This window comes from Typopeltis vanoorti, chromosome 3, assembly GCF_054136105.1.
Source record: "Typopeltis vanoorti isolate ZY-2024b chromosome 3, IOZ_Tvanoo_1.0, whole genome shotgun sequence".
NCBI classification, from domain to species: Eukaryota; Metazoa; Arthropoda; class Arachnida; order Uropygi; family Thelyphonidae; genus Typopeltis; species Typopeltis vanoorti.
The window spans coordinates 79,619,209-79,637,584 of record NC_143551.1 but is presented as its reverse complement, the minus strand read 5'-3'; the positions used below and the strand labels follow the sequence as shown (position 1 = coordinate 79,637,584).

Here is an 18,376-nt window from a genome sequence, read left to right as displayed (position 1 = left end):
AGCTAGCAAAACACATATTTGTTGTTAGGAAAAGATCTAGAGGATGACCAAGATCTAGTTGGCTGATGCAGTTAAAAAGTGCTTTAGAACCCCAAAATCAGATATGATCATATTGGAGACTTGACAAATAACAGATTAATTTGGAAGAAAACTGTTAATAGGAAGCTAGTAATAATACAAAGGTAATCATGAAGTATCCTCATAGTATCCTGTACACCACTTCAGGGTAAGTATCAGGAATTTGAGGTTGATAACAGTATTATCTCAGCTCGAATGTAATGGATGAAATCTGGGAATCAAGAAGTCTGGACTTCTTAATAGCATCACAGAATGTGATTCTTATTCAATATCAAGTTGCCTCCATTAAGGGAGAATGATCATATGTGTTGGGTCAGGGAAGGGGGAGGGGGGAATCTCAGATAGAAATAGATATATGTGGAATTATAAGATGGGAAATTATGTCAGTCTGGAACATAAGAAGCTGAGGAAAGATGCTAAATGCTACCACAGCTTAAGATGCTTTCAGGAAAATGTAATGTTACTTGGGAACTAACTGGTAGCTGTTTTTTGAGTCAGAGTGAGGAAATGAGCATTCACCTCTTATTACAGCAAACTTATAGAGATCACAGAATGGTTTGCTATAGTAAATAGTTTGCTATAGTGAATTTTCTTTCCACTGTTTCTCTTTCCAGAAGATACAGCTTAAGTATCTACATGACCAATCAGGCAGGCAGATACTTAAGCTGTATCTTCTGCATTAGTTACTCGACCATCAACTGCCCATAACTATTTTTTTCCCTGCTAGCTACATAATGGAGCAAACTCCATGGGACTTTTTCCTGCTTTGCAAACCTCTTCTCATATTTTAATTTCTCTTTCTTTGCTAGACTTGTTAGTTTTCTAGCTTATATTTCATATTCTTCATGATCCGTTTGCTAACTCCCTTTTATACTTTTTTATATCCAAATTTTTTTTCTTCATCTCCTTCCTAATGGCTTTATTTATTCATTTCACTCCTATTTATATTTATCCTTATACACACAATCTCACTATAACAAACCCTGTTATAACATACTTGCCTATTTAAGTTGAGGGATATTACATCCCATATTGTTTCTTAGCCAAATAAGAAACTTAAAGAGTTTCATGCTGAAATAGAAACTATATAAAGTTCGGCGAGTGTATAAATCGTTTCTATATTCGGCATTTCTATATTCTATATAGTTTCTATATTCGGCATGAAACTCTTTGAGTTTCTTATTCAGCTAAGAAACAATATGGCATGTAATATCCCTCAACTTAAATAGGCAAGTATGTTATAACAGTGTTTGTTATAGTGAGATTGTGTGTATAAGGATAAATATAAATAGGAGTGAAATGAATAAATAAAGCCATTAGGAAGGAGATGAAGAAAAAAAATTGGATATAAAAAAGTATAAAAGGTTTAAGTTTAGGGATATGTAATATCCCTAAACTTAAATAAGTTCATGTCGCCAAATTGAAGCTTTTGGTTCTTCATATAATTAGTAATACTTGCCTATATTATATCATATAAAAAATTCTGACTAAAACTTCATAAGCTCAGTTGAAAGGAAACTCACTATAGCAAACCATTCTGTGATCTCTATAAGTTTGCTGTAATAAGAGGTGAATGCTCATTTCCTCACTCTGAATGATGTTCATAATTGTCGTTAGGTGGGAGATGAATTTCATTGCCCAGTTGAGATCACCACCTTGACCAATGGAGGCTTGAAGTGGCTTAGCAAAAGTTTTATGTTTGGTCTCTAGAGTAGGGTTTCTGGAATATGGAATAATTAAATAAAAATACAAAAAAATTATATAAATGTAGTGGATAAAAAACCCTTAGCTCATCCATGACACTAATAGACAACCACATTCACAACCGCATCCTGTGAGGATGCGGTTGTGAATGCGGTATCAACACTGTCACCTGTTGGTGAAAGTGATCGTGAGGTATTGGTTTGGAAGGTAATCAAACTTTGTAGAAAGGATTATACTCTGGTTAAACATGATAAATAAATACTTAAGGAATTGACAGCGTACACTAGAAATATAAATTAAATCAACTTTAATATATACTTTCTGATATTTCAGCAACGTCACGTTGCCATTTTCATGGGAACTTAAGACAAAGACTTGTGCACGCAAGTACTACATAACAGAAAATGAGAAACGAGGTGAGAAAGCTACTGTTTTCCTAAAGTCCTGATGTTGCCCCCCCCCGGCGGGCTATATTAGGTGTTCTTGGCCTTGGGCTGAAGTTCTTCTGATATATGTTTTCCAGTCTCATGCATCCAAATTTGTTAAGGTTTGGCATGTTACTAAGGGCTGAGACTGATTCCATGAAGAATAGTCTTTCATATTTGAACTTGTTGTGGTGTATTACTGTGGCTTTCTTCCCCCTTATTCTGTGGCAAGTATCCAGAGTGGCTGTACTGGAGAAATCGGATGTAGTCCCTGTGTTCTGAGATTTTGATATTTGCTGTCCTGCCTGTTTGGCCAAAGTAGGACAATTTGCAGCTGCAAGAGACCTGGTATACACCAGGTAGGTCTAGGGGAAGTGGTTGGTCTTTAGTAGAGCGGATAAGGGATGCCAATTTTCTATATGGTTTGTAACAAGAGGTCAAGTCATGTTTTTTTAGGATTTTGTTGATTTTTTCCGAGGTGCCTCGGATGTAGGGAATGGTGATGGATTTAGAGTAATCTTTTTTGTGAATGGGGGGGGGGGGAGATGGGTTGTGGATAACTGGTTTTAGTATTTTTTGGATTTTTTTTTTTTTTTGGGGGGGTAGCCAATGGCTTAGAAAGCACCGTTTTTTTTTTTAAGCACCGTTTCGTTTCACAGAAAGCTCTCCGTATCTACAACCGAGCGAGCCAGGCTTTACTTCGGGAGCAAATTATCGCTATACGCAGTTCCCTAGCCGACGTAAACAGAGCTATTTTAGCACTAGAGAATGAGCTTTCAAATATGCTAAATCACGAACTTTGATCAATTCTACATGATGTCTCGTGCACTGCAGCAAACAAAGAATTCGAATGAATATGGAGTCGACATATCAACAAGTTTGATAAATTAAAGAACTTGATGTCCAAACCAAAACTACAAACCAACACTGTAGTTAACCTTTCTTCAGTCATCTTGAAGCCTGAAGCACTCAACACTCTGTCACATGGACACAACTTCGCCATTGCTCCTAGGAAATTACTGGCTGAGGAATTAATGATCCAGAATGAACACGGGATTTACTACCTTCCAAACCACATCGCCAACGATATTAGATTGGATGTAGCCTGTGTTCTCACAAAAGCAAAATCACCAAAAACCAACATATCCATTAGTGAATACAAGTCTTTATAGGAATTGAAGAAAAACAAAGAAATAGTTATCACCAAAGTGGATAAGGGGAATAAGGGGAACGCCACTGTGGTACTCAATCATAATGACTACATAGGTAAGCTTAAGGCTTTACTATTAGATCGAGCTACTTACCTCCCCATTGAATACAATCCTACCAACTCACAAATTAGAAAACTCCATAGGCTCCTTACAAAGGTAACTTCATGGTCTGTGGAAATTACTAACAGACTAAAACCATATAACTCGAGACACCCCTCCCCCTGTATATATGGACTCTCAAAAATACATAAAGAAAATGTGCCATTACGTCCAATAGTGGATGGCATTGATTTCCCCCACTTACAAACAAGCTAAATATTTAACCAAAGTGCTCTCAAACTATACTGGCAACACACTATCACACATAAAAAACTCAGCCCACTTCAAATTTCCTCCTTATTCACAAATGTCCCCCTCAAAGAAACCTTAGAGCTAATCCAAGCTAAATTTCCTCCCGATATCTCAGCCATATTTCAGTTCACAAGGCTATTTCGTTTGGCAGGAAAAATTCTACAAACAGATAGAGAGGACAGCCATGGGTTCACCACTTTCCCTACCCTTGGCCAACTTCTTTATGGAGACTTTTGAAGAGAAAGCCTTAAACTCTGCCCCAAAAAAACCTAACATTTGGCTTCGCTACGTTGCTGATGTGTTCGCTATTTGGCCACATGGCCCGGATACACTCCTCTCCTTCTTAACACACTTAAACAACCAACATCCTAGAATCAAGTTTCACCCTGGAAAAAGAGAAAAACAATAGCCTCCCCTTCCTAGACACACTAATCACCTGCCAACCTGATGGAACCTTGGTTTTCTCAGTTTATAGGAAACCCACCCATACAGGCAGATACATTCACCAACAATCCCACCACCCTCCTCACAACAATATGGAGTTATTAAGACACTATTCAACAGGGCAAAACTAATCTGTTCAAATGACCAAGCCCTAAATACTGAACTAAATCACATCCTTAACACTTTTTCAGCCAACGGCTACTCCCCCAAAAAATACTAAAACCAGTTATCCACAACCCACATTCCCCCCCTGCCCTTTCACAAAAACGATTACTCTAAATCCATCACCATTCCCTACATCTGAGGCACCTCGGAAAAAATCAACAAAATCCTAAAAAAACATGATTTGACCTCTTGTTACAGACCATATAGAAAATTGGCATCGCTTATCCACTGCACTAAAGACCAACCACTTCCCCTAGGCCTACCTGGTGTATACCAGGTCCCTTGCAGCTGTAAATTGTCCTACTTTGGCCAAACAGGCAGGACAGCAAATGTCAGAATCTCAGAACGCAAGGACTACATTGGATTTCACCAGTACAGCCACTCTGTGCTTGCAGACCATGCTCTGGATACTTGCCACAGAATAAGGTGGAAGAAAGCCACAGTAATACACCGCAGCAAGTTCAAATATGAAAGACTATTCATGGAATCAGTCTCAGCCCTTAGGAACATGCCAAACCTTAACAAATTTGAATGCATGAGACTGCTCCAAATTTGGGAAACATATATCAGAAGAACTTCAGCCCAAAGGCCAAGAACACTTAATATAGCCTGCCAGGGGGAGCACCATCAGGACTTTAGGAAAACAGTAGCTTTCTCGCTTCATTTCTCATTTGCTGTTATGTAGTACTTGCGTGCACATGTCTTTATCTTTAGTTCCCACGAAGATGGCAACGTGACGTTGCTGAAATATCGGAAAGTATATATTAAAGTTGATTTAATTTATATTTCTAGTGTATGCTGTCAATTCCTTAAGTATTTAGTTATAAGGTAATCAAACAGGAAAAAGTTGTTATCAAGAAGGTCTGTATGTGGAACTATAAGGTGGGTGATTATCAGAAGTTCAGTAGTCAACTAGCATCAATACATTGGGTTGATGAATTGTGTAGAAAAGATGTTGAGAATGCACAGGAACTGATAAGGTGGTATCTAACACAAGCAATGCATAATTATATACCAAGAGTAAATAGTGAATAAATAGAGTAGGAGTGAGATGGATGAATGGTGAAATCAACCAAGAAATGTTACAAAAGAAGTTGTTATGGAAGAAGCATAAAGCAGTTTGCAGTAAACATATGCATGAGGAATATAAAGTGCAGGTCAGAAAAGTGACAAGCATGGTTAAAAAAAGAAAAAGCCGAATATGAGAGAAGATTGGCGAGTCAGGTCAAAGCTAATCCAAGGGAACTTTTCTGCTATGTGGCAAGCAAGAAGAAAAATAATTATGACAGGTTGATGCTAGTGAATAGTTATTGTAGCAGAGTAATCATAGCAAAGGATATAGTGGAATTATTTAATGAACACTTCATCAATATGTCATAATGGTGGTGTGAATGATATTGTGCAATATGTAGAAGGGAAGCAAGAATTAAAGGTGAAGAATCAGAGGTGTAGCACCTGCTACACCTCTGATTCTTTTTAGAGAATTTTTAGAGTATTTTTAAAGTATTTTTAGAGAATGTGCAAAAGAGTTAGCTATGCCCTTGTCCTGGTTATTTAATGAAAGTCTTACAGTGGGGATGGTTCTGAAGGAGTGGAAAGAAGGCCAAATAATACATGGTTCAAAAACAGAAGTTTCCAGTTATAGACCAGGAAGTATATCTGCAGTTATGACCAAAGTCTTGGAAAACTAGGTTAGAAATATAAAACATAAATATAATACATCAACTGGGTTGATGAACATAAGATTCTCTATAATGATCAGCATGGATTTGTGAAGGTCTTGTTTTAGCAATCTGCTTATGTGTTATGATAAGGTGGCAAATATGTTGGATAAGGGAGAATCATATACAGTGATATTCTTAGACTTCGCAAAAGCATTTGATAGATATGCAGAGGATAGGAATAGATACTGGTTAGATCGATCGGAGATTGTATCATTCAGAGAAATTGGCTCCATGAACAATATTTGCAAGTTGTATATGATGGAGCCGTGTCTCAGAAAAGGAAGGTGACCAGTGGTGTGCCTCAGAGTTCTGTTCTTGGGCCCTTACTGTTTAACTTGTTTGTTAATGATATGTCATGTGAATTGACTGGGGATCTTCAAATGTTTGCTGATGATGTAAAGTTAGGAAGAATTATCAGGAGTAGTGCTAATGTTAATTCTCTACAGGAAGATTTGAATAGACTTTTAGCTTGGATAAATGAGTTGGGTAGCAGTTCTAATGTTAATAAATGCAAGGTGTTACACTCTAGGATACAGAGATATAAGGCTACATACTTTATTGGTGGAGCTGTACTGAAGGAAGTGGATGAGATTCGAGATCTTGAAGCGATGGTGGATAGTGGAATGAAGTTTCACATGTGTTGCAAAGACTGCACATCACATACCTGCTATGATAAAAAGTAAATTGACATGTTGGGATAAGGAGGTGGTGGTGCCTCTATATAAGACATTAGTCAGACTACATATGGATTATTGTGCACAGATTTGGTCAACTAGTTTTCACTGTGATGTGAAAACATTAGAGAGGGTCCAAAGACAAATAACTAAAGTGATGTCAGGATTGTGATGTCTCTGTAGTATTGACTATAAAGAGCGTTTGAGAGAATGTAGATTACAGAGGTTGGTGGATAGGAGGAAAATAGGAAATATGATAGAGCCCTTCAAGTTAGTTAAAGGATTCTATCAGATTAATACACAAGAAATTTTAAAAAGAGCAGATGTTAAGATGGAAGAGAGGCCATCCCTGTAAGTTATATAAAGATGTGGTGAAGAAAGGTATGAGGAGTAGATTTTTTACGTGGAGAATTGTTAATGAGCAGAATGCATTGCCTGAGTGAGTTTTGAGTGCAGGTAGTGTAAATAACTTGAAACTCATTATGATAGACATGTTGCTGGTTGAGTGGGCCTCCCATGATGAGTCTGTTGACTCCATGGAGGTTACCAAATAATAATAATAATAATAATAATAATAATAATAATAATAATAAAATAATAATAATAATAAAATAATAATAATTCAAAAATCCTAAAGAGTTCAACCATCTCTTTACAATTACAAGTCAGTTCAGGTGGCATGTCGATCTTAACCCCTTCCCTCCAAAGATGGAAAGAGAGCCACAGAAAGACCAAAGAGATTGTGGAGAGGATGAGGTTAAAGAGTTGGCTGGAAGAACTTAGTGGCAAAAAAAGTTCAATAGGAATGAATGGAGGACTTTGGGGAAGGCTTCCATCTAGCAGTGGACAAAAAATGGCTGATGAAGAAGTCTCACATTGGGCAATGAAATTCATATCCCACATGTTAAAGACATTCACAAACATCCATGTCCAGAGTGACATTCAAACTCCCTTACCTATTATAGGGGGAGCAGAAGCACTATCCACTGAGTCAACTAGGCTGCCTAGAAGTGAGTGAACTTGAGGTATTTAGTATACTGAATAATATAGATGCCAATGAAGGTTTGGAATTATAACAAGTGTTTTTAAGAGAGATACAGAATTCCTTGCTTATTTAATAATGTTCTAATTATATATATGATGTATTAATAATGTTAATAATGTGTCTTGTTCTTGGATAAGTAAAACTTTAAGGAAGAAAAGTAAAACAGTGCCACTTCACGAAGGTGGTAGAAAAGCAGAAATTGAATTCAGACCAGTATGCATTTCTGGAGTAGTGAAAGCCATTCAAGAAACACACTAATAAATTCTTTCTTTCTTCTTAACCACTTGTCCATGATTCACTGATTCACTATAGGTTTTGCAACCTCTATCTGCTGAAATAAGATAAAAAACATTAAAGAAAGGTGATATGACCAAGCAATGTAAGTTATTAAGAGAAGTCTACTAGATACATGTTGGAAAGATTTTCAAAGAGTTGAAGGAATAAAAATGAAAGGTCATTCCTGAAAACTCTTATCACATAAGAGTATAATGAACAGGAGTATAAGCAGTCATCACTTTCCATGGAAAGTGATGACTGATTGAAACACGTTGCCAGAGTGTGTGAGTGAAGGACTATGAATGAATTTAAATTGTGATATGACAAGTGTTGTAGCATTCTCCAATGAAGAATCTTTTGACTATGGGGAAGTGACACATGCATGCAATAATAATAATAATCTGATTGACTTTAATTATTATACAGCTATTTCATTCAAATTTAAATAATCATATTCTCCTTATTACCAACCTCAATGACTAATGATTCTCCTTTATAAAGTTTAATGCCATCTTTGCTTAATGGATAAAAGTGAGGATCAGGAACATAAACTAATTCATTAGGCAGTGCAGGAAAATAATGTTGAAGTTCTCTTACTGTCTGCACATCATCCATTACAAATCCAATCCGCAATCGTATTTCATCAAAATACCCCTTCTGTTGATATTTTGTTCTTTGTGATTCTGCTTTGACAGCTGGAGATGGACACACCATAACAGAGGAATTAATGACATGACAAGCCTGAAAAATATGAATAGTATCAAATATGAAAATGAGATGATGCACACACACACACACACACACACACACACACACACACACACACACACACACACACACACACACACACACACACACACACACACACACACACACAACCAAGCAGTCACTGATATACAAACATCATTTCTAATAACACAGATCGATTCCCAGAGATCCAAATAACAGCTTGGGCATATTTAGCAAGGACTTCATGAGAATGAAGAAACCCATTCTAAGAATTCACTAATTAGCATACATGCGAGATAGTTAAGAGGCACCTCCTAAGGTAAGGCGGGTTAATCAGGTAGGAGTTAGGTGAATTGGGTAATATCAGGGATGACAAGTTGTTGGAGAGGAATTGACTAGGTCAGTTTCTAGTCTCTGGAATGTGGAGTATGAGGACAGATTGAGAGAATGCAAATTGCAGAACCTAGTGGATAGAAGGAAGAGGAGGGACATGATTGAAACAAATAAGTTGATAAGGAGCACTTATCAGACTAATGTGGATGAGATTTTTCATAGAATGTCTGGAGATGGGGTGGGGGGGGTAGAATAAGAGGCCATCCCTGAAACATCCTATGAGGGTGTGAGCAAGGAGGTAAAGAGTAAACTTTTTGCATGAAGAGTGGAGGGTGATTGAAATGCATTGCCTGAAAGTGTAATGAGTGCAGAGACAGTGAATGCATTTAAGTCAAGGTATGATGAGCTGTGCATACGACAGTGGGACCACCTGTAATGAGTCTCTTGACTCTATGGAGGTCTGATGATAATAATGATAATAATAATACATAATGTCTCTGTCATAACAATGATACAGTGAAAAGTAATGAATTCTGATTGGACAGCCCTTCTGAGCTTATCATATCCCATAATGTTTAATAGGAAACAGGAATGAAAACTATTAAGTTGGCTAGCTAAGGAGAGCCAACTTATATAAATAATGTTCCTAAAATACTATTCAGTAATTCAGCATGCTATCCTGCTAAAGAAACCATCACTGTGCTACTAAATTAGCTTCTGTCATATTAGACATTCTAAACAGAAAGTTCTCTAGCTCTATCAAAATACACAGCTAGAACCAATAATACAAGATCCACTACATTTGAACACCGAATTGCTTCACATAAAAAATGTTTTCCTATGCAGTTACAGCAAAAAGTACAGGTAAAAAAAATCTCTTCCCATTTCACTCTGATATAACATAAACTTAAAATATCAGAAAAACATTCTGAAGTACAATAAACCAGTGTTTATATGACCTTCAAAACAATGACCCTTCCTTAGCAATCCTTAGCTAAAGAAATCCTTAATAAATCCTAAAAGCAATCCTTAGCTACTTGACAGATTGAGAGAATGCAAATTCTACCCTACAGTTCTTCTTTATGAACTGGTCAATAACATCGTCATAAAAAGTTGGTTGTAACTTAATTTTCCCAAGCATCATGCACACTTGTAAAGGCTGGCTGAAGCTCACTGGCTAGAGCTACTTTGACTGCATATGGTCCATGCTTAAGCAACAGGGTGAGATGACATGGAGGGAGCAGAAATACGCATAAAATCACAGTAATAAAGCAAGGATCTGGATGCTCCCACAACCAAGCAAGCCAAGGCAGCTTGACTAGCATCAGCCTTCGATACACAACACAAAGCTCAATTATTGCCGTGCAAGCTTAAAACGTCTTCTGTCTACAAAAATAAAAGCTTAAATGGAATACTTATAAATGCATGCATTTATAAGTATTCCATTTAATAAATATATTAAATGGAATACTTATAAATTATATTACTTCTTTCTCAATTACTTCTTTCACAAATAAATATTACTTCTTTCTCAATTAATGAACTTGCGCAGCAAGCATGGAGAATTCGCCACTGGAATAGATGTGTCTTCCAGTAAAGGAAGGTTTTCTATAAACACAAAATTCAACACTACCTACAGGATTACAGATTATTAAGGAAACCAAAAAGGGAAGAATTTAATGTTGAATTCACATTCAATAGTGAACTTGATACAAGAGTAAAAGGAGTTTATTTTATCTAGAACTGTAGTAATTCTGTCTTGAGTGGGACCAGATTGCAATGACATCATCAACAAAATGAAGCCAAATAGGAGGTTGAGGTAAAATGGTAAAGAAGAGTTGGTTTTCTAGATGTTCCATAAAATAATCAGCCAAAGCAGGTGAAGGAGCCCATTGCTGTTCCTTTGATTTGTTTGAACAACTTATTCTGCCATGTAAAATAAACACCAAATTTAAACAAGTTAACAAATTTATAAATTTATTATATATATAATATATTTATTATATATATATTTATTCATAAATTTATATGCAATATGTGAGAAGTCAGAAGAACACTAAGGTAGCTGTATACAAGGCCATGTTCAAGCTATTTTTAATTAAGAATCTGAGACCAGAGTTACAAATAGTTGACCAAAGACTGGAGACAGACATGAGATCTGAGAAAACTTAGGGGAGCATACAGATGGCATCATTGGCAGAATCATATTAAGCATATGGAAGCATGCTTAATTAATATAATTCTTCCTAATATGATTAATATGAATAAGCATGTTAATCATATTAGGAAGGAACTTGACATTGCTAGCATTCAGAAATTTGTGAGCAAAGCTAATCTCAAGTGGTATGGTTGCTTATACAGAATGAGAAAATAAAAGTTAGGAAAACAGATGTCTGATGCCAGAATGCCTTTAAAAAGACCCAGATGAAGAGAAGACCAAGAATTAAGTGGACTGATGCTAAAAATGACTTAGAAGACTTAAATATAAGATATAACAACACTGGATTCCTGATAGATAATAGGTCAATTTGGAAGAAAAGAGTTGGTATGAAGTTGGTAACAATATAAGCTTTTTTATTTTGTGCTATCAGGAATTTGATGATGATGATTTTTTTTTTTTTACTTCTGATCCATACAGGAAAGGCTGTAAGACCTATAGCATTGCTGCACGGACATAGAAAGCTTAGGAAAGTTAACAAGGAACGAACTGCCTGCTAACTTCTGGAAAGGAAGTTAACAGAATTGCATTCAGAAATAATGAAAGATGTAGAGAAAAGAATAATCATGGGATTGCAATGAACTGATTTAATTAAGAATTAACTGATATTAACATTTCCCATAATTAAAGAAAAATAGTGATTAAGTTTCAAATGAAAAGTTTTTACAGATGTATTTTTCCAACAATAATTGGTTGCACATGATGCTGAAGATTAGCAAAAAATTAGAACAATGATTACACAATGGCTATGAAATGAAATATGTTGGATTCATTAAACAAAACAAAAAATGAAAAACATAAATCAGAAACAAAACTATACCAAATTAATAGGAACATGGTGATTAATTATAATCATCATATCCTGACACACACACACACACACACACATACACAGTCCCTGACTTTTGGATATGTTTTTGTTCTGGTAAACCATTTATATGTCAAAACCTTCATAAGTCAGTTCACTTCCAAAGTTGATGATATCCAATAGAAGTTTACCATAAAAACAAATGTTTATAATGTAATGTTAATTGCCAAAAAAAAAAAAAAAAGGAAAATTTAAAACAAATTATTTATGGTAAATGGCATAAATAAATTAAGAAAATCAAAAAATTTAGATCATCATTTTAAAACAATTTAAATCTTAATAATTGTAGATTTCACATTATTCAGAACATTTAAAATGTTTCTTTAATATGAGCTCATCCTTACTAATTGCATTCACAGTTGACATAACTAGTTTAAAGTCATGCGACAGGCTTGCAATGCCGTGATCATCTTTGTAATTCATAATGATATTCAGTTTCATCTCAAGATCAATCTTGAGTGCACTCACTCATAAATGTAATACGTTTATGAGTGAGCTTACACTGCTCATAACCCTAGGTCTTTTATTTCCGTTATTTTAACCCTGTAAATCACGGATCAATAAAAATATAAAAAATATATATAAGAATACCATAGCTATCCACTCAGCAAATACTACAGCAAACAAATGAACCTGTCATTAGCTGGACAATATGCTGCCAGCATACTTTCTCTGAAACTGACAAATTCATTGGAGGTTTCACTAAGATTGTTCATAACCCCCTGACTGTCATAAAGTTTCTTCGGTAGCTTTCCAGACATTCTCCATAACTCTGGACTGGCATAAGTTGGTGCCTGTACATACTCACACACCCCTCAAGGGGAATGAAGGATACTATGATTAACAGTTTTTTTTTCAAATTAATTCCTTGTTTGTAACATTTCTAATATGATCACATGCAGCATTTGGTCTTTTAAAGCTTTTAACTGCTTTAATCCACCTAGATCCTGGGTATCCTCTGTTTTTTTTTTCCAGGCACCTGTTTTATTATAATAATTATTATTCAGAATCTCTACAGCGTTACAAGACTCATTCCATCTTGCATAACACAAAGTCTATCATACCATTTGTTAAACTCGTTTGCTATCAGCACTCTTACCGCTCTCTCAGACAAGAGGTCCATCCGCTCTCCATGCAGAACAGTCTCTTCCATTCTCTTACCACTTCCTTTTGCAACTTCAAGGACAAGGGATGGCTCCTTGTTCTTGCAAGCTGCAAGAACAAGGAGCCATCAAATACATGCAAGCTAGAATTTGTTTCTGCAACTTGCATGTATTTATCCTCATAACAACACTGCACAGTCATAATATCATTTTTGTTATCTACCTCTGTATCCTCTTCATGTTTACTTCATTCCATTCAAATCCCTGTAACTAGATTTGAAATACAATAATCCAAATGTGATTTTAATGTTTAACAATGAACTCATCATTCTGTTATCTTTGCTAGGTAAATCCTTCTCAGTATTGCAGCGATCCTCTGGATTAACCTTCGCCACCTTCATGACACATCATCTCAACTGCAAATGTCTGTTGACTATCTCTACAAGATCTCTTACCTCCTCTACTTCCTCTAGCACAGTTCCACCAATAGAGCAGGCAATCACCCATCACTGCACCCCAAATTTCAAAACCGTACATTTAGTTGTATTAAATTGATATTGCCATTCTTTTGCCCGCTTGCCCTGCTTATTCAAATCTACCTAAAGGGCAACAACATAGTACTTTTACTGATAACCCTCACAAGCTTTACACATACAAACACAATATCCGAATACCTCCCTGCAATCTAGTGGCAAACATCACCAGCATAAAGGTTAAATAGCAAAAGTCCCCATACTGAGCCCTGTGGAACACCATATTTAACCTTCCTTTTTTCTTGATACTGCTTCTTCATACTTTATCAGATGGTCACTTCACTAACTGACCGTCTGTTATCTAAACCCACATGTTGCAACTTAAATATCAATTTATGTGGCATCCAGTCAAATGTCTCTTTGTAAAATCCTGTATTAAAGGCATTATTTATTAATGCATTACTATCTCATGTTATATCATTACTGTAGTTTTTAATATATTTTAATTATTTTTACGTTAATTCTATTAGTCATACAAATTCATGCCAGCTCACATTATTATCATACTGTAAAACTACTTTCATGCCAAAAATGCAAAACAATATTCATTAACAAGAAATGTCTGCTATACCATTGACTATATTCATTTTCTTTAATTACGATAAATTAAAACATTTCAAGTAATTATTCACTGCATTAAACATCCAATATAAAGTACTTCTTATCGATCTGAGTATAAGAATATAGTTTCACTAAAAAAGTAGTAATGATCAATGCCATAAAAGAAAATGACAATAATGGAAAGGAAAGAAAACTTACGGTTTCATTTACTACACTATGTTCATTAAAAATAACCATTCTAGGTTGTTGGATGGATGTAAGATTAGTTCCTATTACCCTGACTGAACGGCCTCCACTAAAAAATAAATGAATAAATAGACAATGAATGAAATACATAGATAAATGTACTGATAAGGGATAATTTTAAAAATAACTAACACAGCATCATGAAAAAGACTTGAATTTCTACATGACAAAAAATAACAAATAAATAACACAAAAAAGAAGTGCATGAAAACTGTTATTATTATTATTCATTTGATTTATTCAATTCATGTTATTATGTTATTCATTTATGATCTTTTTTTTTTCATATGAACTAAATAAAAACAGAATTTACTAATTACTTTTTAGGCAAATATAATTTTTTTAAAAAATTTGTATTCTACACATTATTGAATGCATGAAATTAGATAAAGAATTCTTATTACAGTAAAATCTCTCGTAACTGCCACCCAATTAACTGGCATTACCAAAACAACAGCATTTTTGAAGGTCTAAATTTAAACCCGAAATTTAAGCCTATGAGATAAGAAAAATATGCAATGGGCTTGCATGATGATGAGGAGGAGGATGAAGATGAGGACAACAGCATGCAGACCAAGAAAGTTATGTGGAAGGAAGCAGATGAAGGATTGCAGACTTTCATAAGATTTGATGAACAATGTTCATCTATGTCAGCACATGATGTTCTGAAACTTCATTGTTTACACAGTGAATTTTTAAAGCTCCAGCGACAATCTTGTAAGCAGGCAGACATTCCAAGTTATGTTATGTCATCACACTAAGCAATTCACACTTTCATGTGATAATACGTACTGTAATTTTTAAATGCTGTTTAAATTCGATTTTGTGAAATATAAAATTATGTGCATATGTTTTAAATTTTAAAAAATCCGCATGATTTTTGATGTTATTTAATTATGGCGCAGACCGAAAAACATGACCAACGAACTTCGCATGCTATAATTTCTATAGATGACATCGCAAATCATGAACAGATAAGTTCTTGAAATATATATTCAATTATCTGGCAAAATCTCATATCCAGAATCGGCAAAGTCCCGTTGTTGCCGGTTAAGAGAGATTCCACTGTATTATTATACATAGGTACCTCTATGGTGTCCAAAGAGACACTCTGCAGTCTTTGTAGAAGACTAGTTCTCCTCCAAAGTGCACTCATAGCCACCTATATTATTATTAATACCACAAGCATCTCTTCAGAGTCCAAAGAATTCTTTGTAGGAGGCTCGCATTAACATTATTCATGTAATACATATCATACTTCTCCTTGAACTCATTCATTGAAAAAGCCATCATAACCACATCTGGAGACTCATTCTACTCATTCACCACTCTCCAAGCACAAAATCTAGTATTCATGTTCTTTTACCCAATTTTCAGGAATTATCCCTGTCTCTGCATTTTGGTTGTAAATTATTAAAAAAAAAATTTTTTTTTTTTTCTGCATCAATCTTATAAAAATCCTTTTAGTAATTTATATGTTTCTATCATATCCCTTCTTTTCCCACCTTTCAATCAAAGTTTTGTAATCCACAAATCTTCAATCTATCCTCAAAGGGAGTTACACAAACTTTTCATCATCTTGCTTACTCACCACTAGATTCTCTCTATCTCTCACTTCTTCCTCATTCCCAGGAAATCCGTGGCTAGCAATCCATATGCAGCTGTATCAAAGCCTTATAAAGAAGGTAGAACAAGTTCTTCATCTTAGTCTGTAGTGTACCTGGAAAAAACATGATATGCACATTTGGCTGGAAAAGATTTGGGTTTGATCCTTGTCATGACACAAGAAATCTTTATATGACGTTTTTCAATAGACATCAAGTTAAACAGTCTCATGCAGAGGTTGTAGGATTTTTTTCTGCCAAAATTTTAGATTTTTCTGCAGTGAAACTGATGAAATGGATAGAGGACATATGCAATTAACAGACAAAAACACATTTGTGAGACCAAATAGTACGGTGCATGTACAGTTGCCATGAGGTGGGTTAGTGGGAGTGGTCTCCTGCAAATGAGTTCTAGAATATTTGGAAGCGTCATGTAATAATAACAACAACAATAATATTTAAATGTTACACAAAATATTATCATACCAAATTATTAAACTTATTTCTAAATTTACATGTATTAAACTATAATTAAATCATTAACATGTCTAACATACACATTAAATTTAAAAATATCTAAAGATGTTACAAATAAGTAAAACATCCAATAAGTTATTATAGATAAGTATTCCACTCTATCGATACGTTGCAAATAAAAGAAAGAATGAATATGAAAGAACAACTCTATTGAATACAGATGGTGTGAGGGTGATGACAGTTGCAGAAGAGGTTATTCAACTAATGATTGGGTAGCAGTAAAATCTCATGAGAAGAATGAAACTGAATTTATTGAGCTGTTGTGAAACAACTTTCCCAAGCAGCATGTGACAGGAGGAACTCAAGGTCAAGCAGTGTTAGATTTGATTACAGTGTCAGAGGGTGTTTCAGTTAAACACTTAACTATTCTGCCTCTGGTTGGTGACAGCAATCATGCAGTACTCACTTGGGAAGTGGCTAAATTTATGAATGTTCCATTCAGAAAAGGTTACGGGTTATGTGCTGAACTACAAAGCAGGAAATTATGACCAACTAAGGAGTATACTTGTATTGGTTACTGGATGGGAGGAATATTGACAGTGCATAGGAAGCATTTAAAAAATACTTAAATGATGCAATATCAGAATGTGTCCCTAGAGTTTGAAGAATAAATAAGATAGGAGTCAAATGGATGTGTAATCTTGTCAAGCAAGAGATTCATAAGAAAAGAATGATATGGAAGGAATACCATGCGGATAAGAATGATGTCAGTTATGAAAATTATGAGCAGCAGGCCAGAAGAGTCACAACTGTTATATGGAAAGCTAAGTCTGAGTATGAAAAGAAACTGGCTCTGAAGCTAAAGATAACCCCAAAGAATTTTATTGATATTCTACTGCAAGAAAAAAAAAAAAGAATGAATATGAAAGAATAACTCTGTTGAACACAGATAGTGTGAGGATGACAGATGCAGAAAAGGTTGTTCGACTAATGAATGCCCATTTTGCTAAAAGCTATCAACCTGATGTATGCAACACTGAGCTCACTGCTACCTCTTCACTCGTAGCAGTGAAGATAAGAATATAGTTTCTTCACTGGATGAAGAAACTCAGTGTATGAGGAGGAGGTGTTAGAGCTCTTGCACAAACTGAATAGAATTCAGCAATAGGAGCTGATGGGAAATCAGAACGGGTGCTAAAAGAGTGTTCAGATAAACTGGCTCTTCCTTTAACCAGGCTATATAATTTGAACCCCAGAACAGGGAAGATTTTGCAAGAGTGGAAAGAATTTATGGTAATCCCATTGCACAAGGGTGGTGCAAAGACCAATGCATCCAGCTATCGACCAATCAGTATTTCAAGAGTGGTAGTGAAGATTTTGGAAAAGTTCGTGAGGGCTGACCTTCAAAAATGGGTTGACAGAGAATCTCTACTTTGCAATGAACAGCATGGGTTTACTAAGGGAAGATCATATTTTAGCAACTTGCTCACATTCTATAATAATATTCCAATTGAATAAGAGGACAGTTGACTGACAGATATCAACAAGTGGTATACAGCAGATGCGAATCTGCAAAATTTAAGGTAACCAGTAGTGTACCATGAGGA

The 18,376-nt window shown here is 35.3% G+C and overlaps 1 protein-coding gene across 1 annotated transcript in view; it reads right to left on the bottom strand.

Annotated features, from left to right (window-relative positions):
• The window catches only part of LOC150108311 (plexin-B-like), a 331,489-nt gene that overhangs the window by 151,773 nt on the left and 161,340 nt on the right, over positions 1-18,376 (bottom strand). Inside the window, exons 17-18 of the mRNA XM_090390442.1 lie at positions 14,641-14,737; positions 8,569-8,838 (exon numbers count right to left, since the gene is read on the bottom strand). Coding sequence (XP_090246568.1) covers positions 8,569-8,838; positions 14,641-14,737 — 367 coding nt within the window. The remainder of the gene's footprint in view (positions 1-8,568; positions 8,839-14,640; positions 14,738-18,376) is intronic.